The sequence below is a fragment of the Pongo abelii genome, chromosome 16, assembly GCF_028885655.2.
Source record: "Pongo abelii isolate AG06213 chromosome 16, NHGRI_mPonAbe1-v2.0_pri, whole genome shotgun sequence".
NCBI classification, from domain to species: Eukaryota; Metazoa; Chordata; class Mammalia; order Primates; family Hominidae; genus Pongo; species Pongo abelii.
Window position 1 is genome coordinate 31,043,820 of NC_072001.2, and position 22,153 is coordinate 31,065,972.

At 44.5% G+C, this 22,153-nt stretch overlaps 1 protein-coding gene across 1 annotated transcript; it reads right to left on the minus strand.

Annotated features, from left to right (window-relative positions):
* Positions 1–4,490: 4,490 nt before the first annotated feature.
* On the minus strand, positions 4,491–15,108 carry LOC129050027 (E3 ubiquitin-protein ligase HERC2-like). Its single transcript, XM_054531308.2, has 6 exons — positions 14,988–15,108; positions 12,864–12,979; positions 11,704–11,949; positions 7,251–7,451; positions 4,854–5,082; positions 4,491–4,766 (listed from the first exon to the last, which is right to left on the minus strand). Exons 1-6 carry the CDS (start codon positions 15,106–15,108, stop codon positions 4,744–4,746), a joined length of 936 nt encoding a protein of 311 aa, XP_054387283.1. The 3' UTR covers positions 4,491–4,743.
* Between the last annotated feature and the right edge of the window lie 7,045 nt (positions 15,109–22,153).

Genomic DNA, 22,153 nt, shown 5'->3' on the forward strand with positions numbered 1-22,153 from the left:
AGAAGAATTACTTGAACCCAAGAGGCGGACGTTGCAGTGAGCCAAGATTGCACCACTGAACTCTGGCCTGGGCAACAGAGCAAGACTCCATCTCAAAAATAAAAATAATTTTAATAATGTATCATACTTATCCCAACAGATTGAAAATATTACCATTTCAACATGAAATATAAGAAAAATGATTGAGATATTTTACATAGGTTCTTTCTCTCTTTTTTTTTTTTTTTTTTTTGAGACGGAGTCTCGCTCTGTCGCCCAGGCTGGAGTGCAGTGGCACGATCTTGGCTCACTGCAAGCTCCGCCTCCCGGGTTCACACCATTCTCCTGCCTCAGCCTCCCGAGTAGCTGGGACTACAGGCGCCCGCCACTTCGCCCGGCTAATTTTTTGTATTTTTAGTAGAGATGGGGTTTCACCGCATTAGCCAGGATGGTCTCGATCTCCTGACCTTGTGATCCGCCCGCCTCAGCCTCCCAAAGTGCTGGGATTACAGGCGTGAGCCACCGTGCCCGGCCTGGTTATTTCATATTAAGTCCTCAAAAACCATCAGCATAGCTTACATATGTAGCACATTTCAATTTGCAGTGAAATTTGCATTGAAAATATCTGATCTGCACTTAGACTCATAAAATATATAGTTGACAAAGTAGACTCACGTGGCCAAGTGACATTCTTAAATGCTTTCTAATAACGGAATCAAGTTTTTAAACCTGCATTTTAATTAATAAAAATTAGATAAAATATTCAGTGTCTCAGCTATGATGGACACACTTCAAGTGCTGATCAGCAAATGGTGTGAGTGCCGGCCAGACTAGCCAACGCAGGCTACACCCCTGCAGCTGAAAGAGGCCAGTCTCTCTGCGCACGGGAACAGTCTGGGCAAGCAGGAGACGGGGAAACGGGCGCTGCCCTCGTGAGAACAAAGGACCCACAACAGGAACCCTGCACTCATCCCCTGCCAAAGACACCAACAACCCACGACGCAGCCTCCTCACAAAAGGGAGAGGCATTCAAGAACTTAGAAAATCACCTCTTCCTGGAAAATGCTCACTTTAAAACTTTGCATGTAACTTTACATTTTAATTACAAGGTTTTTAACATCCATTTTCTCATGTCTTCTTAACTCTGTGAAAGTAAACACAGCTTTTATTCTTACTCCTATAGTTACTGTGTTGGAAGTTCACCTATGTGAACAAGCTGTTGCAACTGAAATTTTCTGAGAACAAATCTCCAGCTCTTTCCATTAACACAAACTATATTAAGTTTAGTTCTCTAATTTCCATTGCTTAAAGGCCAGAATGTGTGAAATATGTATTATCAGATTAGAAAAACAAAACAAACATCAGAAAAATATTTTGCAAAATAGCATTTGCTAAACTCTATGACACAAACTAGCTCTAAAACTTCCTGTTTCAAAATTTCACTGTGTGTCCACTAAGTTAGTTTTTCTGGCTGTGGACAGCAGGCCCACCGTACGCCGCAGGCCCACCGCACGCCGCAGACGCACCCCATGACACAGGCCCAACGCACGCCGCAGGCCCACCCCACGCCACAGGCCCACCCTACGCTACAGGCCCACCCCACGCCGCAGACGCACCCCACGCCGCAGACGCACCCCACGCCGCAGGCCCACCGCACGCCGCAGGCCCACCGCACGCCGCAGACGCACCATGCCCCCCATGAACAGGCCAGCTGAGAGCTGCGGCCACTGCCCAGGGCTCCCTGCTCTGTGCTCAGCTGCCTGATCCAACCTGCCAGGGCTCTGCTTTCTCTATGTGTAGAAACAAAAAAACCAGGAGCACGATGTGACAAAAAGCAGATTTTTATTAAACAGAGGTACAAATGTGTTTCATTTTCTAATAAATCTCTTTCACAAATCACCTTGTTTTTTCGCTCTTCTTGAATGATCATTTTTAGACAACACTGTCTGACTGTTTTGGCTTCTGCCAAAGTTAGTTTCTGTTCACAGGCTGAGTCTGACTTCTTCCCACCTCCTCCTAGTCGGGCCTTCCAAAACAATGCTCACCATTCTTTCACATTGACTTTGGTTTTGAAAAGAAAAGTTATCTTACAAAGTAGTATGTATAACTCTGTAATATATGAAGTGAGGCAATGATACAACCAGTTTTAAAAATAACCTTCCATGATGATTTTCATTTACATCCACCTGCTTATTAGCAAGAATCTTTTTACAGGTTTACTGCACACCCAATTTCTCTTCTGGAAAAACTTTTGAACATCATCATGCCCTCCAACTTCTCCTCTCACCTATATTTAAAAGGGTCTGCTCTTTACCCTAAAATCTATACTAGGTAATTTTCAGAATATTCCTTCAATCACCAAACAAAGTTTTGAGATCCTCGTGCTGGATTTCACTATCTTAATATGAAAACCAATAATCACCTATTAAAATTCAATACAGGCCAGGCACAGTGGCTAACGCCTGTAATCCCAACATTTGGAGAGGCCAAGGCAGGTGGATCACCTGAGGTCAGGAGTTTGAGACCAGCCTGACCAATATGGTAAAACCCCATCTCTACTAAAAATACAAAAATCAGTCAGGTATGGTTGCAGACACCTCTAGTCCCAGCTACTCGGGAGGCTGAGGCAGGAGAATAGCTTGAACCCAGGAGGCGGAGGTTGCAGTGAGCCAAGATTGTTGACACTGCACTCCAGCCTGGACGATAGAGAGAGACTCCGTCACAAAAAGACAAACAAACAAACAAAAAAAACGTTAGTAAGTAAATAAATAGGCCAGGCGTGGTGGCTAATGCCTGTAATCCCAACATTTTGGGAGGCCAAGGGGGGTGGATCATCACCTGAGGTCGGGAGTTCAAGACCAGCCTGACCAACATGAAGAAACCCCGTCTCTACTAAAACTACAAAATTAGTGGGGCATGGTGGCGCAAGCCAGTAATCCCAGCTGCTCGAGAGGCTGCGGCAGGAGAATTACTTGAACCTGGGAGGCGGAGGTTGCGGTGAGTCAAGATCGCGCCACCGCACTCCGGCCTGGGCAACAAGAGCGAAACTCTGTCTCAAAAATACAAAAAAAGTAAATAAATAAAACACAATACAATACAGCTAATACGATTTACCTAAGACGCTGTTGTATGAGCTGAACCAGAGGCAAACAATGTTTGCCAGAAGACTCACAGATCCCCGTATTAATAAGGTCTTTATCCAATGGAGTCCTGCTTCTGTGAAATGCTGAGGCATTTGCTTCCTGTTCATCAATTTCTTTTTCCTTCTGTGCTTCTTGTTTGGCTTCAATATCCTGTAATTCATAAACAGAAATTGTTTACAAGTGATCTCATTACCAGGTGTGAAGACACACAGGCTGGCTGAGCCCTGACCCCAGTGCCAAGCTATCCCAGCCTCTGTGGCTGCCGCACACACCTACCCACAGGCCTCCACCTGCCCTGTTGGAAACCCCAACTCAGTTGTGCAGTTTCAAACAGTGTCTTCTGTTTACAGATCCAAGGTCCAGGCTGCCTCTGCTGATGCTCTCCAGCCTCCTTCTGTGAAGTCCCTAAAATCCTTAACCCTGCTACTGGCTCTCACAAAACCCAATGTGATCTGCCCCACACACGCAGCATCCAGCTGCTCTGTAAGGACAAGAAGGAGCTAGAATTCTCACACACAGAAGTCCTGTTTCAAATGTAAATGGCAGAGCCACTTTGGGAAACTATGAATACACACTGACCCCAGAACCTAACAAATTCCACTCCAAGTGTTTACCCAAAGGGAGGACATATGTTCACTAAAGTACTTGTTCACAGCACAATCGTGGCAGCTCTACACGGCCAAAAACAAGAAAGCCTGGACGTGGTGGCTCACGCTTGTAATCCCAACACTTTGGGAGGCCAAGGTGGGGGGATCCCGAGCCCAGGAGTTGGAGACCAGCCTGTGCAACACAGTAACACCTTGTCTCTACAAAAAAAAATCAAAAAACTAGCCCGGCATGGTGACATGCCTGTGGTCCCCGCAACATAGGAGGCTGAGGTGGGAGGATCATGTGAGCCTAGGAGGACAAGGCTGCAGTGAGCCAAGATCAGGTCACTGTATACAGCCTGGGTGACAGAGCAAGACCCTGTCTCAAAAAAAAAAAAGAAAACAAAAACCAAAAACAATTTAATGGCCTTCAATAGGAGAATGAACTAACAAAGAGTACTACACCCATAAAATGGAAAACTTCCCAATAATAAAAACGAAGTCACAATAGACACATCAGTGAGTGAATCTGAAAATCATTCTCCAAGGCAAAGCAGGAAAGAGTGCATACTATACAGTTATACTGCTGCGACACTCAGAGCAGGCGAAATGCATCTCATCTGAGGGCAGGGGAGTATCCTGGCTGCAAGTGCCAAGGGCACAGGGATCTTTCCGGGTGACGGGAATGGTCTACATGAGTAACAGGTTATCTGTTAACTTCACTGAAACAGGCAACATGCAGTATTTTATCACAATTAAATCATCTCAATAATTTTTAAAATTAGCACATAAAAGAATTTTAATTTAAGAAAATACTTGGATATAAAAGTTGAGTGTTTTACAGTTTTCAGTTATTCTTCACATGTGTGAGTGTGGTATTTCCGATCTCAGCGCACCACCAGGTCACGTGTGCCTCCAAGGCCATACCTGGATCTCTGCAGTAATGGCTGCGTGTAAGGCTGACTCCAACCCTCCAGCAGCCATCAAGCTGCCCACCAGAAGATCAATCATGAATCGACAACCTGGACTTATGTTCACTTCATTGCCTGAAACTGAACTAGAAAGTGTGTGCCAATTTGAGTGAAACGCCATCCCCTCCCAGCACCCTGACCCATGCCATCTCCTGTTCCTTCCCCGAGCCCACCTGCGCAGGGCAGGAGAGCAGAGAGCGCCCGGGCTTGCTTCTTGGCAGTGGGCAGCAGCACGGACCAGCCGCTCTGCAGCATGGCCTGGGAGGCTGAATGCACGGTGCTCAGCACGCCTGTGCTGCTGGCCGGGGTCACCACCGTCTGCTTCAGGCTGTTCAGGAGGACGCTGCCCAGACCTAAACCAAGGAATTCCGGGTCAACCTGGTGACTAATAGCAGCATGCAACTGAAAGGAGAAAAACAATTTTCACTTAGAACCCCTAAAAATGAGTGAATTTCAAAGTCTTATTAAACACCGAATAAAACTCAATTTGAAGTATTATTTAAATAGACAAAATAACTTCTCAGCTTATGTATTTTTAAAAACTGGACTAAAAAAACTCTTACCCACAATAGTTGAAGTATTTTCTAGAGGAATTTTTGTAACCCCACTATGAACACATATATGGAAAAGCTCAAGATCAGCAGAAGAGCTAAACAACTAGCAACAGCAACCTCCACCCCACTCCAACCATCTGCACCAAACACAAATAATGGCTACAATGTAACCACAAAAGCTGCCACAGGCGGTGGCTCATGCCTGTAATCCCAGCACTTTGGGAGGCCAAGGTGGGAAGATTACTTGAGATCAGGAGTTCAAGACCAGCCTGGCCAACATGATGAAACCCCATCTCTATAAAAAAATCAGCCAGGTGTGATGGTACACACCTGTAGTCCCAGCTACTTGGGAGGCTGAGGCAGGAGAATCACTTGAACCTGGCAGGCCAAGACTGCACCACTGCATTCCAGCTAGGGTGACAAAGTGACACCCTGTCTCAAAAAAAAAAAAAAAAAGCTGCTAAAAATTAGATTGCGGAGCTGAGAGTACACAAGGAAACTCCTCAAGTGCAAAACCGAAATTCACATGGGCACACACAGCAGGAATCAAGAGGTTCCAGGCTCTGAAAGCAGAGCCAAGCTGCCAGGCTTCAGCACAACCTCCCACACGGGAATGCACACAACGACCCACTGAACCCGAGCTTCCTGCAGAAGGCTGGGAGCCACTCAGGATCACCTGCTTGCCAGCCAACCACAGCCAGGGGGCAACGCACTGCCCGTCCCAGGCTCTGGGTAGCAAGAGGCCCCACAAGAAATCAGAGACCTGGCCTTGCCCTGGGAGTAGAAGTGAAATCAAAAGCACACCACTCATCTAGGTATAGATATCACAGGTCAGGAAATGACCACCGAAACTCACCTAGAGTCTGTGAAACCTACAGAACCCTCAGGACCCCGGAGAGGCAAATGCAAAACCATACGCTGGGACACCTCGACAGCCTAAGACATACACGAGGCCATGCCCCACAGCACCGAACAGAACAGAAACATCACTGAAAACCAGGAGGGGCAGCAAACACCTGGGGTGCACCCACGCAAACGCCAGGATGCCACAGGTATGGTGATAAATTCGTGCTACAGAGGACTAGAGAAGCACACTTCAGACCTCTGCTCAGTTCATTACTGTAACTAAACACTACACTCAGTTCTGTACATTCTAGAAGCACGGCAAAAAGGGGAGGGGCTGGAAGAGGGACATGACGGGTTGTTACACAGAAACCACTGTAATAAAAGGGAAAAATTACTATGTCGAGAAAACTGTGGTTCTTGTCATTAAGTTAGAGGGTTTTATTACAAAGACAAAAGATGATGATCAAACACTTCAGCTTTAGTTTTGCCAGGGAGGAAGACTTTTGTAGCTTTTATTTTGACCGTAACCATAACCTTCATGGTGAGGAAAGGAAGGTATTGCTTTGGGAGCCGAGCTTACTGAGTAGATCAAGCTTGTCCAACCCACGGCCTGAGGGCAGCACGGGGCCCAGGACGGCTTTGAATGCGGCCCAAAGTAAAATTTCTTAAAACATCATGAGATATTTTTGGGATTTTTTTCTAAGCTCATCAGCTATCGTTAGTGTATTTTATGTGTAGCCCAAGACAATTCTTCCAGTGTGGCCCAGGGAAACCAAAAGACCGGACCCTCTTGGTGCAGGGTTTTCACAGTACAGAGGAGAGACAGGCCAGCACTGGTGTCTCAGCTGAGCGCTGTCTCTCTCCATCACCTGTGATCTCACCCAGTCATTTCTCCACAGGCAACAACAGTAAAACAGTAACAATGCCAACGAACTAATGATTCTAGCAAAAATAACACAATCCATACACACTCTTCCTGCACGCCGAGGCTGACTTCCAGGACAAACATAAAATAAACAGATCAAGTTTTTTAAGCCTTGCGTCCATTATTAGTGCATTACAATCTTACTTTAAAATACTTCACCCAACAGGCCTTCAAAATACATAAGCCTTCTTACAAATCGCTAAGACACTTATAAAAGGAGCAAGAGGAAGGGAAATCACAAATACCTGAAGTCGGGGAAGATTCAGCATTGCCACGGCCACGCACTCTTTCTCCTGGGGCGGGGGCCAGTCCGCGGAGCCGTCCATCCCCTCACTCACCTGCTGCAGCAGGAGATCCAGCTGCTTAAAAGTCACTGAGCAAATGTCCACCCCAAAAGGGACACGGAGGCCAATGGACCACTCAGAACACGATGACCAAGCACAGCTCTAAGAGGAAACGCAACAATCTAAAATGAATCTCCAAATGCAGCTGCTGGTCTGTTCCACAGGAGTCACCAGCGTGTGTGATGGAGCTGCCTTATGTTATTACCTATCATCCCTCTAACTGCCCAGTCGAAAAGCATTCATGGGTGTCTAGCTCACACACTACCAGCTTCCAATTTTCGCACCCATTTCCCTAGCCCCATCTCACTTGGCCATACCTAAAAAAGTAAAAACATTTTTAAAAATCTTTTCACTCTCAAAATGATTAATGCACATTAATGGATGGCAGTGAGGCTCTCCATCCACTTGAAGTGGTATAATAGCAACTCTAACTAGACAATGAACTGTTAGACACATATAACACAAACACTACCTTTCATAGTGAGAGAACAAGTAATCGGCAAAAATCTAGGAGAACTGTAGAACACCATCAATAAACTGGATCTAATTTATAGAACACTTCACCCAACAACAGCAAAATACATATACTTTTTTTCTTTTGTGAGACAGAGTCTCACTCTGTTGCCCAGGCTAGAGTGCAGTGGTGCAATCTCAGCCCACTGCAAGCTCTGCCTCCCGGGTTCACGCCATTCTCCTACCTCAGCCTCCTGAGTAGCTGGGACTACAGGTGCTCGCCACCATGCCTGGCTAATTTTTTTTTTGTATTTTTAGTAGAGACGGGGTTTCACCATGTTAGCCAGGATGGTCCTGATCTCCTGACCTCGTGATCCACCTGCCTCAGCCTCCCAAAGTGCTGGGATTACAGGCGTGAGCCACCGTGCCCGGCCATACATATACTTTACATATACTTTTATTTTATTTTATTTTTTTTGAGATGGAGTCTAGCTCTGTCGCCCAGGCTGGAGTGCAGTCGCGCGATCTCAGTTCACTGCAAGCTCTGCCTCCTGGGCTCAAGCCATTCTCCTGCCTCAGCCTCCCGAGTAGCTGGGACGACAGGCGCCCGCCATCACGCCCAGGTAATTTTTTTTGTATTTTTAGTAGAGACGGAGTTTCACCGTGTTAGCCAGGATGGTCTCGATCTCCTGACCTCGTGATCTGCCCGCCTCGGCCTCCCAAAGTGCTGGACCATACATATACTTTTTAAGCACAAACAGACCATACATATACTTTTTATACATATATGTATACATATATGTATATACAGACCATACATATACTTTTTAAGCACATACAGAATGTTCACTAAGAGAGAACATATCCTCACACATAAATCTTAACAAATTTAAAAGAAATGAAATCATATGCAGTTTGTTCTCCAATCACAATGGTATTAAACTAGAAATCATTAACAGAACAATCTGCAAACACTTCAAAATAAAACAACATACTTAATAATCCATGGGTCAGGCCAGGCGCAGTGGCTCATGCGTGTAATCCCAGCACTGTGAGAGGCCAAGTTGGGGGGATCACCTGAGGCCAGGAGTTGAAGATCAGCCTGGCCAACATGGAGAAACCCCATCTCTACTGAAAATACAAAACAATTAGCCAGGCATGGTGGCGGGTGCCTGTAGTCCCACCTAATCAGGAGGCTGAGGCAGGAGAATCGCTTGAACCCAGGAGACAGAGGTTGCAGTGAGCCGAGATCATGCCATTGCACTCCAGCCTGGGCAACAACAGTGAAACTCCGTATTGAAGAAAAATAATAATAATGATAATAATAATCCATGGGTCAAAGAACAATTCTCAAAAGAAATTAGAAAATACTTTGAACATAAATGAAAACACACCCAAATTTGTGGGTTTAATTAAAGCACTGCTTAGAGGAAAATTTATAGCATCAAATCATTATATATTACAAAAAAGATAGGTCTAAATCAGCAATCTAAGTTTCCACCTTAAGAAACTAAAAAAGAGCAAAGTGAACACAAAACAAGCCAAAGGGACAAATGACAAGATAAAAGTAGAAAACCAATGAGATTGAAAGCAAAAAAACAAGGCAAAAATTAATGAAACTTAAAGATTGTTCTTTGAAAAGATCAACAAAATTGAAAAACTCTATCAAAACTGACACAGAAAAAAACAGAAAAGATACAGATTATCAGTATCAGGAATGAATGAAGGGACATCACTGCAGGGCCCACAGACTTCAGACGGTTAGCAAGAGAATGCTAAGGAAAACTTGACATGTAAAAATCAGACAACTTAGATGAAATAAAGCAATGTCTGAGTGCCATAAACCAGGAAAATCCTCCTAGAAACAAACAGGTCACCTCAATAGTTCTATATCTGTTAAACAAATTGAATTTGCAAAATCTTTTTTTTTTTTTTGGAGCCGGCGTCTCACTCTGTCACCCAGGCTGGAGTGCACTGGTGCAATCTCAGCTCTCTGCAATCTCCGCCTCCCAGGTTCAAGTGATTCTCCTGCCTTAGCCTCCTGAGTAGCTGGGATTACAGGCGCACGCCACCACGCTCGACTAATTTTTTGTATTTTTAGTAGAAACGGGGTTTCACCACGTTAGCCAGGCTGGTCTCAAACTCCTGACCTCTGGTGATCCACCTGCCTCGGCCTCCCAACATGCTGGGATTATAGGCGTGAGCCACCGCGCCCGGCGTAAAATCTTTTAGAAAATCTCCAGGTTCAGATGGATTCAAAAACATTTAAAGAAGAAATAACACTAATTCTACACAATCCCTTATAGAAAATGGAAAAGGAGGGAACACATGCCAATACTTTGTATAAGGTCAGCTTTCCCCTGACAGAAAGTCAGACGAGATAGTATAATACAAAGAAAGAAAACTGCAAACCAACATCCCTGATGAGCATCAACAGAAAAATCCTCAAAAACGTGTTACCAAGTCAAATTTAGCAATATAGAAACAGAATAGGGCTAGGCGCGGTGGCTCACGCCTATAATCATAGGATTTGGGATGCCAAGGAGGGTGGATCACTTGAGGTCAGGAGTTGGAGACCAGGCTGGCCAACATGGTGAAACCCCATCTCTATTAAAAACAAACAAACAAACAAAATTAGCCAGGTGTGATGGTGCACACCTCTAATCCCAGCTACTCAGGAAGCTGAGGCAGGAGAATTGCTTGAACCCAGGATGCAGAGGTTGCAGAGAGCTGAGATTGCACCAATGCACTCCAGCCTGGGTGACAGAGTGAGATTCTGTCTCAAAAAAAAAAAAAAAAAAAAAATGAGTAGTAAATTGTGGCCAAGTGATCCCTATCCCAGTAACACAAGGCTTGGTCAGTATTTAAAAATCAGGCTGGTATAGTGTCTCACACCCGTAATCCCAGCACTTTGGGAGGCCAAGGCAGGCAGATCACTTGAGCTCAGGATTTCAAGACCAGCCTGGGCAACATAGTGAAACCCCATCTCTAAAAAAGAAAAAAAAAAGTTTAAGAAAAAGAAAGTAAAAATCATCAATGTAATACACCACACTAACACACTAAAGAAGGAAAACTGCATGACCATTTCATTTGGATTAAAAGCATTTAACCAATTTTAACACCCATTCAGGATTTTTCAAAAGCTTCTAAAAGGGGGAATTAAGGCTGGGCACGGTGGCTCACGCTTGTAATCTCAGCACTTTGGGAGGCCGAGGCAGGCAGATCACAAGGTCAGGAGATCGAGACCATCCTGGCTAACACGGTGAAACTCCGTCTGTACTAAAAATACAGAAAGTTAGCTGAGCACGGTGGCAGGCGCCTGTAGTCCCAGCTACTCGGGAGGCTGAGGCAGGAGAATGGCGTGAACCCAGGAGGCGGAGTTTGCAGTGAGCCGAGATCACGCCAGCGCACGCCAGCCTGGGCATAGAGCGAGACTCCGTCTCAAACAAACAAACAAAAAAAATTGGGGGGGAATTAAAGAAACTGCCTTAATCTGGTAATAAGGCACCTCCATAAATATGCGCAGCTAACATCACAGTTGATGGTGAAAGACTGAACTGCTTTCCTCTACAGTCAGGAGCAAGGCAGGGCACCCACTGTCACCTCTCCTATTCAGCTTCACACTGCAAGTCCTAGCCAGGGCAATCAGGCCGGGAAAAATACATAAAAGGCAAGCAGACTGGAAAGGAAGAAATGAAACTGCCCCTCTATACAGATAGCATTTAATTGTCCATGAAGAAAACCCAAGGAAACTACAATGAAGCTCATAATAAATGAGTTTAGCACAACTGCAGGACACAAGAACAACAAACAAAACTCAGTGGTATTTCCTATATACTGGTAATGAACAACTGGAAACCCAAATCCTCCAAAATACCAAATCAAGCTCTATATTCAGTACCTGGGCAGGCCCACAGGTAATTCCCACTATGTGTTTGGCGTCCAGTCCTGGCAATGCTGCAGGTTCTGGCTTGGTCACGCGCAAGGTGTCAAAATGCTGGCACTGGTCGTTGCTCCTCCAGCTGCGGACCTCGCTGTCCTCAGTCAGAGCCAGGCAGTGGGTGGAGCCTGCAGCCACATCAATCACCTTCTTCCCTACAAGGAAAGAGGGATGCAGATGCAGCTTCAAGCCTATGACCTGAATGGCCTAGAAAGATATTTCCACTAAGCCATTCAGGTCAGAAAGCTTTTAATATTAACTTCTTGAGGATAATCTGTTGCTTTAATATTAAGCACAATTCATTTGCTTTGGGTGTGTTATTAAAACTCCTATATTTTGTCAGCTACAATTTGTTAGGATCCACAGCCTACAAAGATCATAATGCTATGATACGAAAAGGATCTGTTCTTTTTCTCCTCATTCAGATTTTCATTCAGAAAGAAACAAGGTGCTTTTAATTAACTATTAGATCATATTCTCCCATCGCAGATATAACAACGCACAGCACACTCTTCACTGAGGAAGGCTTCCTAAGAAGAAATCTATTGTTCTCTCAGAGTTAGGTGATAATCACTATTTAAAACGTTGTTTCTATTTAAACACTCAGCAAAATATTCTATTTTTCTTTCCTGGTAAATCTAACATGACCAACACAAAGAGTGTTTCACAGAAATGTCAACATATAAAATAATTCAGCTGAAAAAACACACTGCAGTGAGGGGAACAATTCTATCCTAGGAGCTTACCATAAGTTAACATCAGCAACAACAAAAGGTGTTTTCAACAGTAATTTAAATACTCTGAAAGTAAACGATTTCTGTATCTAATAACTGTCGTAGCTTTCCTATACTAATGGAGGGGAATATAAACAAGGAGGCAAGTGAAATTGAAATACCATTCAATGACACAGAGTAAACTTCTTACTCTGCAACTTATCTCAGAAGCTTAGAAAACAATAAATACCGTATGGGCACACAAAACTCTTAGACATCAAGATATTAACTCTTAGACATCAAGATATTAAAAAGATATAAACAGAAACCCATTTTAAAACTCAGCTCCAATCACTTACTGCAGGACATCCGCAAGCTACCAAAACTCAACGAGTGATGGTGTGTTACAGAATGGGTGTCTGCGTCTTTGAAAGGTTTACATTTGCTCTTGAATGACAATTTTTCTGATATACTGGCCCAGATATGACCAATGATCTCATGCCATCTGGTGTTCAGAGAAGGTACTACAATGAGAAGCAAATCCCAAACAAAAAGGTTTGTCTCTCAACCCCTTTTTTTATTTTTTTTATTTTGAGACAGGGTCTCACTCTATTGCCCAGGCTTACTGCAGCCTCAACCTCCCCGGCTCTTGCTTACTGCAGCCTCAACCTCCCCGGCTGACGTGATTCTACCACCTCAGCCTCCCACATAGCTGGGACCACAGGTGGGCACCACCAGGTCCACCTAATTTTTGTATTTTTTGTAGGGATGGGATTATGCCATGTTGCCCAGGCTGATCTCGAACTTCTGGGATCAAGCAATCTCTCTGCCTCCATCTCCCGAAATGCTGGGATTACAGGCATGAGCCACCATGCCCAGCCCTGCTTTAATTTAAAGTGTATTTCATTTGATATTAGTACAGCCACTTCGGCTCTTTTTTACTATTTGAATGTTGTATCTTTGTATTCTTTTACTTTCAATCTGTTTATTTTAATTTAAAATGTTTATCTTGTAGATAGCACATTGGTGGATCATTTTCTTTTTTAATCCTTTCAGCCAGTCGGCTTTTTTTTTGAGAGAGAGTTTTGCTTGTCACCCAGGCTGGATTGCAATGGTGCCATCTCAGCTTACTGCAGCCTCTGCCTCCTGGGTTCAAGCGATTCTCCAGCCTCGGCCTCCTGAGTAGCTGGGATTACAGGTGCCTGAAACCATGCCTGGCTAATTTTTGTATTTTTAATAGAGACAGGGGTTTCTTCATGTTGGTCAGGCTGGTCTTGAACTCCTGACCTCAGGTGATCTGCCGCCTCGGCCTCCCAAAGTGCTGGGATTACAGGCGTAAGACACTGCACCCGGCCAAAGTGGTGGATTTTTTTTTTCTCAGAAAATCTATTCCATTCCTTTTCCAGAAACTGAATTTGTACAAGTTAACTAAAATAAATATTTATACTCCAATTTTTTTTGTTCTGAGGTTTTATTGAGTTTTAAGAATAGAATTTTATCTTTACACATTTAGAAAAATTAGAAAATATAGATAAAATATAACTAAGAAAATAATAACATCTTTTCCTTGTGTTCTAAGTTCATTACTATTAGCCGAGTGCAGTGGCTCACACCTGTAATCCCAGCATTTTAGGAGACTGAGGCAGGCGGATCACTTGATTCCAGGAGTTCGAGACCAGCCTGGGCAACATGGCAAAACCCTGTCTCTACAAAAAATACAAAAATTAGCCAGGCGTGGTTGCATGTGCCTGCAGTCCAGCTACTGGCAAGGCTGAGGTGGAGAACCACCTGAAGCCGGTAAGTCAAGGCTGAACTGCAGCCTCTGTTCCCCAGGCTGGAGTGCATTGGTGCAGTCTCAGCTCACTGCAATCTCCGCCTCCCGGGTTCAAGCGATTCTCTTGCCTCAGCCTCCCGAGTAGCTGGGATTATAGGCGCGTGCCACCACACCAGGCTAATTTTTGTATTTTTAGTAGAGAAGGGGTCTCACCATGTTGGCCAGGCTGGTCTTGAACTCCTGACCTCAAATGATCCACCTGCCTCGGCCTCCCAAAGTGCTGGGATTACAGGCGTGACCACCATGCCTGGCCAGTATTTTTCTTAGAGGCAGGATCTCACTCTGTCGCCCAGACTGGGCATGCAGTCGCACGATCTCAGCTCACTGTAGCATTGATCTCCCAGGCTGAGGCGATTCTCCTGCCTCAGCCTCCGGAGCAGCTGGGATCACAGGTGTGCGCCACCACACCTGGCTAATTGTTAATTTCTTTTTTTAAGAGATGGGGTCTTGCTATGTTGCCCAGTCGGGCAACATGGGATCCTCCAACTCCAGGCTTTGAGGGATCCTCCCGCTTCAGCCTCCCAAAGCTCTGAAAATTACAGACGTGAGCCACTTTGCCGGGCCTATATTGTTTTATATTTCTTCAATTTTGTTTTGTGGTCGCTGGAGGTGTTTTTTTCTTGGATTCCCTGCCGAGTGCTTCTACAGCTGCTCCACGTAATCTGCCCAAGACTCGCTGCATTCAGTTGAACACACACCAGGAAGCTCTTCAGTCCCCAGCCGACCACACAAAGATCCGTTCTCATCCCCAGGGGAGCTGGTCTCGCCACTCCATCCCTGGACAGCTCCAGTTGGCGTGAGCGCAACCACCCGCGGCATAATTAAGAGCGCTGGGGGGGGCAGGGAGAAAGACAGACAGTCTCCCGTGGGAGTGCGGGCGGGCGTGCGTGCAACGGAAATCCCGCCTTCCGGCGCCCGCGGTTGGCCCTGGCCGCAGCCCGTGAGCGCCAAGCAGGAAGATAAACGGGATTGCGGGAAGCGGGAGAGTCCGGAGTAGCCGCTAAGGGCTTCTCTTCCCCTTCGGCTGCGCCCGCGGAGCAGCCCCGTTGCGATTGGCCGTACGCGGGGGGGCGGTAGTCCCGCGTCCGCCCGCCCCTCGGGCCGCGAGAGGCGCCGGGATCGTGGGCGCGGGCTGAGCCAGCGGCTGCTGTGTGGCTGTGTCCGCAAACCGGCCGGGCGAGGCGGCCCGGCCCAGCGCGTCAGGTCCTGGCCTGGAACACCGGGGCGGCCGGCGGCGGGGGCGGTGCGGGCGCGGGGCTGGCGGGCGTGGGCGCGGCGGCCGCAGCTGGGCCTGCGCTGACCGCCCGCGGCGCAGCCTCCGGCCTCTCTTCATCTCTAGGTGGTGGCGGCTGTGGGTTTTTCTACTAGCGATCCTTTTGAGTAATTTGTTTCACGCACGCGCCCTGCTGTGGGGTAAAGCGGCAGATTTATGCTGCTGTCATTTGTCCGTTAAAACGATGGGCTTCCTGTCGTGTGTGTGTACTTTTTGGATTTGAGGGCAGATGACATTGTGACTTGGCCTCATATGAGCGTCCATTCTCTAGGTCTCGCCAGCGTGGTGCAGAAACCCGGCACACCCTGCCTACCTTGGAAGGAGGCTTTCCCTTCCCGGAACCTCCCTCTCCCTCCATCTCTTCCCTCTTTCCCTCTCTCCCCCTCACTCCCTTCCCCCAGCTCTTCTCTCCCCTCTTTCTGTTCTTTCTCTCTCTCTTTTTTTTTTTTCTGCATTAAACTTTTTCGGGAGTGTCTTTGTAAATTATTAAAAAGCGTTAGGTGTTCAACATGTATGTTTACTTGCAGGCCTGAGAACTGGGAGGAAGCTGGAGAAAAGATGCCCTCTGAATCTTTCTGTTTGGCTGCCCAGGCTCGACTTGACTCCAAATGGTTGCAAACAGATATACAGGTGGGGTTTGACATGTCTTTTTCTTGATGTGTTTCTGCTTCCATTAAATTTCTCGGGTAAGGCTTTTTTTTTAGGGCATGTAAGGGGAAGTCAGTTGTATCTTGCTATATTAGAGGAGCAGGTTTATTTCCTGTAACTTATAATGTTAACAGTCTTTATGGCTGTTTTTGTAAATTGTGCACGGCTGCCTTTTAATTAGTTTCTTGCAAGTGCACGAAACTTGAGATATATGAATAGGCAAATTTTTTTTCCTATTTATTATTGCTGATTAAGAAATCTGCCACACTCCTAACCATATCATGGTGACTGTTGTTACTGACAGTTTTTGAGCTGTTTAGTTAACTGTGGAGGGGAAAATTGGAGAAGTCAGTTCAGTAATTATGGCCTGTAGAAACTCACTCATTTTATGAGGTCTTGTGTTTGTGTTTCTGGAGAGATGAGAGTTAGTTCAGTTGAGCTGTTTGGTTTGTATTTGTAACCAATACAAGGACTGAGGACAATTGTGTTGAAACTGAGGTCATGATGTTAGGATCTTGAGGGCTGAAGGCTCCAAATAAATGGTATATATAGAATTCTATCTGACTTGAAATTTTCCCTTTCTGGACCTCCACATGCTGAGGCTAACAGTGTCCATATGACAGTGCCTTCCGTGACAGGAATCAGCAACTTTTTTTTTTTTTTGGCACGTATCAGTGATTCACTCTGTATATTTTAAAAAGTTTTAACCTCTTCCTCCTAGTCCTCCAGTATTTGTTAATAAATTAAAACGTTCCCCAAATTGTTTTCTGTGAAACAGTAGTTCCAAAAGATGCTCTTAGAAAAACTAAGTACATGGAAAAATCTAAACTGTGTGTTTTATTCATTACATTTGATGAATTTTTTTGTTGTTATTTTTTCCTCTCGAGAGGGAGTCTTGCTCTGTCACTCAGGCTGGAGTGCAGTGGCATGATCCTGGCTCACTGCATCCTCCACCTCTTGGGTTCAAGCAGTTCTCTGCTTCGGCCTCCTGAGTAGCTGAGATTACTGGTGCCCTCCACCTTGCCCAGCTAATTTTTATGCTTTTAGTAGAGACGGACTTTCACCATATTGGCCAGGCTGGTCTTGAATTCCTGACCTCATGATCCCCCCGCCTTGGCCTCCCAAAGTGTTGGGATTACAGACTTGAGCCACCGCGCTTGACCCACATTTGATGAATTTTTTTGCCCTTTGTTCTTTTAAAAATCATGGTTAGAAAGGAGAGCATAATTGTTCTTTACGTAGATCCCAAGTGATTGGGATTTTTAGGGAGATTTTTTGGCACTCAGTAAATGTCTTTATTTTTAGTGTGGCATGATGTGTGTTTTTTATTATTAGAAAATATTTATAGATAGATTTATACATATTAAATTCCTTTTTTTTTTTGAGACAGAGTCTCACTGTGTTGCCCAGGCTGGAATCCAGTGGTGCCATCTCGGCTCACTGCAGCCTCCGCCTTCTGGATTCAAATGATTTTCCTGTCTCAGCCTCCCGAGCTGCTGGGATTACAGGTGGCTGCCACCACGCCCGGCCAATTTTTGTATTTTTAGTAGAGATGGGGTTTCACCATGTTGGCCAGGCTGGTCTCAAACTCCTGACCTCAAGTGATCCGCCCGCCTCGGCCTCCCAAAGTGCTGGGATTACAGGTGTGAGCCGCCCACCTGGCTCATTTTCACTCTCCATTAGCTGCTTTTTTCCCCCATTCATTTCCTACCTTTCTGTGTATGATTTCTGAATTCAATGTATTTCACGTCTTAACCTTCTGAATTGTTTGTTCTCTCATTTTACATGTTGTTAAGGAAAATAAGAGGCCAAGTGAGACTTATAAATTTGCATGTAGTTTCTCAGATCAGGATAAATGCTCACCTGTTGCAGAATGGGACTCTGCTCTTGCTTCACCCAGGATGCGTTTCTCAGTTTCTTTCTAGAGTGGGGCCACACCCTACTCCAGCCCTCCAGACCCAGCTCCCTGCTCTCATATGATTCCACCAGACTGTATTCCAGCTGTCCTCCCTAACCTGGACCTAGATATTTTCTTTCTTTTTTTTTTTTTTTTTTTTTGTGAGATGAAGTCTCACTCGGTGGTCGGTGGTCCAGGCTGGAGTGCAGTGGCACAATCTCGGCTCACTGCAACCTCCACCTCCCAGGTTCAAGTGATTCTTCTGCCTCAGCCTCCTGAGTAGCTGGGATTACAGGTGCCGGCCATCACGCCCAGCTAATTTTTGTATTTTTGTAGAGACGGGGTTTCACCATGTTGGCCAGGCTGATCTTGAACTCCTGACCTCAAGTGATCTGCCCGCCTCAGCCTCCCAAAGTGCTGAGATTACAGGCGTGAGCCACCGTGCCCAGCCCCTGGACCTAGATATTTTCTCATGACCCTTTCCAAAGCCAGATTTGCATCGATTAGTTATATGTATGTGATAGGTTTTTCTAAAGTTTTTTTAGATGTTATCTTTTTACTTTAGTATAAAAGTGCTTTGAATATGCTGAATGTTAAATACATGTTTGTAGAATTTCATTGAAACTTTAATATTAATGAGAACCATTAACTTTTGTGTGTGTGTGTGTGTGTGTGTGTGACACAGTCTCGCCCTGTCGCCCAGGCTGGAGTGCAGTGGCATGATCTCAGCTCATTGCAACCTCCGCCTTCCAGGTTCAAGCGATTCTCCTGCCTCAGCCTCCCGAGTAGCTGGTATTACAGGCACATGCCACCACACCTGGCTAATTTTTGTATTTTTAGTAGAGATGGGGTTTCACCATGTTGGTCAGGCTGGTCTCGAACTCCTGACCTTGTGATCCGCCCGCCTTGGCCTCCCAAATTGCTGGGATTACAGGTGTGAGCCACTGCACCCAGCTGACGTTTTTTTTAATTAAAAAACTTAAATAAAATTTATTTTATTGTGGTATCTAGTTGAGTAAATTTTGACCTCTATAGATTCATGTAACCCCCACCATCATCAGGATGGGGAAGTTTCATCACCTCAAAAGCTCCCTTAAGGTGCTCCTTTTTATCACATGTTCCCTGGGCTCCTACCCTGGCAACCACTGATCTGTTCTCCATCAGTATAGGGTATTCTTTTTGAGAATGTCATGTAAGTAGAACCGTATTTTAAGTAACATTTTGAAACCATCTTCATTTACTCCCAGTTATATGTTTGAGATTTATCAGTTGTTCTGTGTATTAATGGTTCTTTATATTGCTGAATAGTAGTATTTCATCGTTTGGATGTACCACATGGTGTTTATCCATTCTGCTATTGTAGGACCTTGTGGTGGTTTCCATTTTTCTTTCACAATTGTAATCCTGCTGTGAGCATTTCTGTACAGATTTTGTGTGAATGTAGTTTCCATTTCCCTAGGATAAAGACCTAGTAGTGTGAAAGTTGGGTCATGTGCTGAACTGTTTCCCGAAGCAAGTTAAGGCATAGTTTTAGATGGTCTTAATGGCTTAAAAATATTGTGATCTAAAAAGTTTACCAAGGTGTCATCTGTGTTAAGAACTTGAAATGCACCACTATTTCTTCATTACACTTTTGTTTATTCTTTGGAAAATACGACTTAAATAGCACACAGTTTATTTGTTACCATAAAAATTCTGACTAAATTTAAAGTTATATATGTGTATATAGCTACATATAACTATATATAGTTAAGAGTATTAATACTAATATTGTATCTTTGAAATTTCATGATTCTGCCCTATTTATGCAAATGAAAAAGGTTGGTAAATATTTTGCTAATTATTACTTGAACGGATTTTCTGTGTCAGTTTTTGTTCATGTTTATTTCAGATAACAGAGGGGTCTCTATATTTCAATATGCAAAGTTTTACCACCAAACTATTTCTGTACCTTTTAGGTGTCGTTTTGTTTTCATCACCAATGTTACCAAATTATTTAACAATCTTATTGCTTCTAAATAATTTCTATTTGTAAGCCTACCTGTACACTATAATTAAATGTTAACTAATGTTTCTTATAGAAAGAAGTCATCTATACTACATAATTTTTACTCTTAAGAAACTGATTTCAGTAGAATGGCTTAAAAATCCCATTAGGAAGTTGATGGAATATCATTTTGGAAGACATGCTTTAAATAATTTGATATATTGGTTTCTTTTCTTTTCTTTTCTTTTTTTTTTTTTTTGAGATGGCATCTCGCTTTGTCACCCAGGCTGGAGTGCATTGGCACCATCTCGGCTCACTGCAAGCTCTGCCTCCCAGATTCACGCCATTGTCCTGCCTCAGCCTCCTGAGTAGCTGGGACTACAGGCGCCCGCTGTCATGCCCGGCCAATTTTTTGCATTTTTAGTAGAGGTGGGGTTTCACCATGTTAGCCAGGATGGTCTCGATCTCCTGACCTCGTGATTCACCTGCCTCGGCCTCCCAAAGTGCTGGGATTACAGGTGTGAGCCACCGCACCCGGCCAATGTTTTGGTTTCTTTATGAAAATTTTACTGGATCTGTTACAGATATGATTGATGTATTTTATTTTTAAGTTGTCAAACATTCAGTTCATGATGTGTGTTTAACTTTTTGGGGAGGGACATTTGCAGAGACTGACTAATGGTATGGCATTCTGAAAAGCGGTTACAGATTAAAAATTTTTTAATTCTGCAGATGATAGTGTTGAACAAAGTGGAACAAAGAAAGAAGATCTGAATGACAGAGAGAAAAAAGATGAAGAAGAAACTCCTACACCTGTATATAGCACCAAGTGAATTCTGGACAGCTGGGTATGGGGCAAGCAACCAGGTAATCTTCTGAGTTTTGGCACTTTGGAAAGCTTGATCTGACACTTCTTTTCTAAATAACTTGGATGGATTATTAGTAATTTTTTGGTAACAATTTTTTTTTTTTTTTTTTTTTTTTTGAGATGAAGTCTCGCTGTGTTGCCCAGGCTGGAGTGCAGTGGCGGGATCTCGGCTCACTGCAAGCTTTGCCTCCTGGGTTCACACCATTCTCCTGCCTCAGGCTCAGCCTCCCGAGTAGCTGAGACTACAGGCACCTGCCACCATGCCTGGGTAATTTTTTGTAGTTTTAGTAGAGACGGGGTTTCACTGTGTTAGCCAGGATGGTCTCGATCTCCTGACCTTGTGATCTGCCTGCCTCGGCCTCCCAAAGTGCTGGGATTACAGGCGTGAGCCACCGCACCTGGCCTGTTAACAATTTTTAAAAATGTAATTTAAAAAATTTAAATATTGTGGTAAAATGTACATACCATAAAACTTAACCATTTTAACCATTTTTATGTGTACAGTTCATTGGCATTAAGTATATTCACATTGTTGCCCAGCCATCACCACCATCCATCTCTAGAACTTTTGCATTTTCTCTGACTGAAACTCTGTATCCATGAAACACTAACTCCTTGCTGCCCCCAAGCAACCACCATTCTACTTTTGTCTCAGAATTTGACTACTCAACGTGTCTCCTTATAAGGGGAATCATACAGTATTTGTCCTTTTGTGACTGGGTTATTGAACTTCTTAGGTCTGTGGGGTTCATCCGCATGTGTCAAAATTTTCTTCCTTTTAAAGGCTCAATACTAGCCCATTATATATGTAAGCCACATTTTATCCCTTCATCAGTGGGCACTCAGGTTGCTTTCATCTCTTGACTTGTGTGAGTAATGCTGCTATGAACATTGGTTTACAAGTGTCTTGAGTCTCTGCTTTTAATTCTTTGTGTCTATACCTAGGAGTGGAATTGGTCAATAGATTTTTTTGTTTTTGTTTGTTTTTTTGAGACTGAGTCTGGTTCCATCTCCCAGGCTGGAGTGTAGTGGCGCAATCTCGGCTCACTGCAAGCTCTGCTTCCCGGGTTCATGCCATTCTCCTGCCTCAGCCTCCCAAGTAGCTGGGACTACAGGCACCTGCCACCACGCCCGGCTAATTTTTTTGTATTTTTAGTAGAGACGGGGTTTCACCGTGTTAGCCAGGATGGT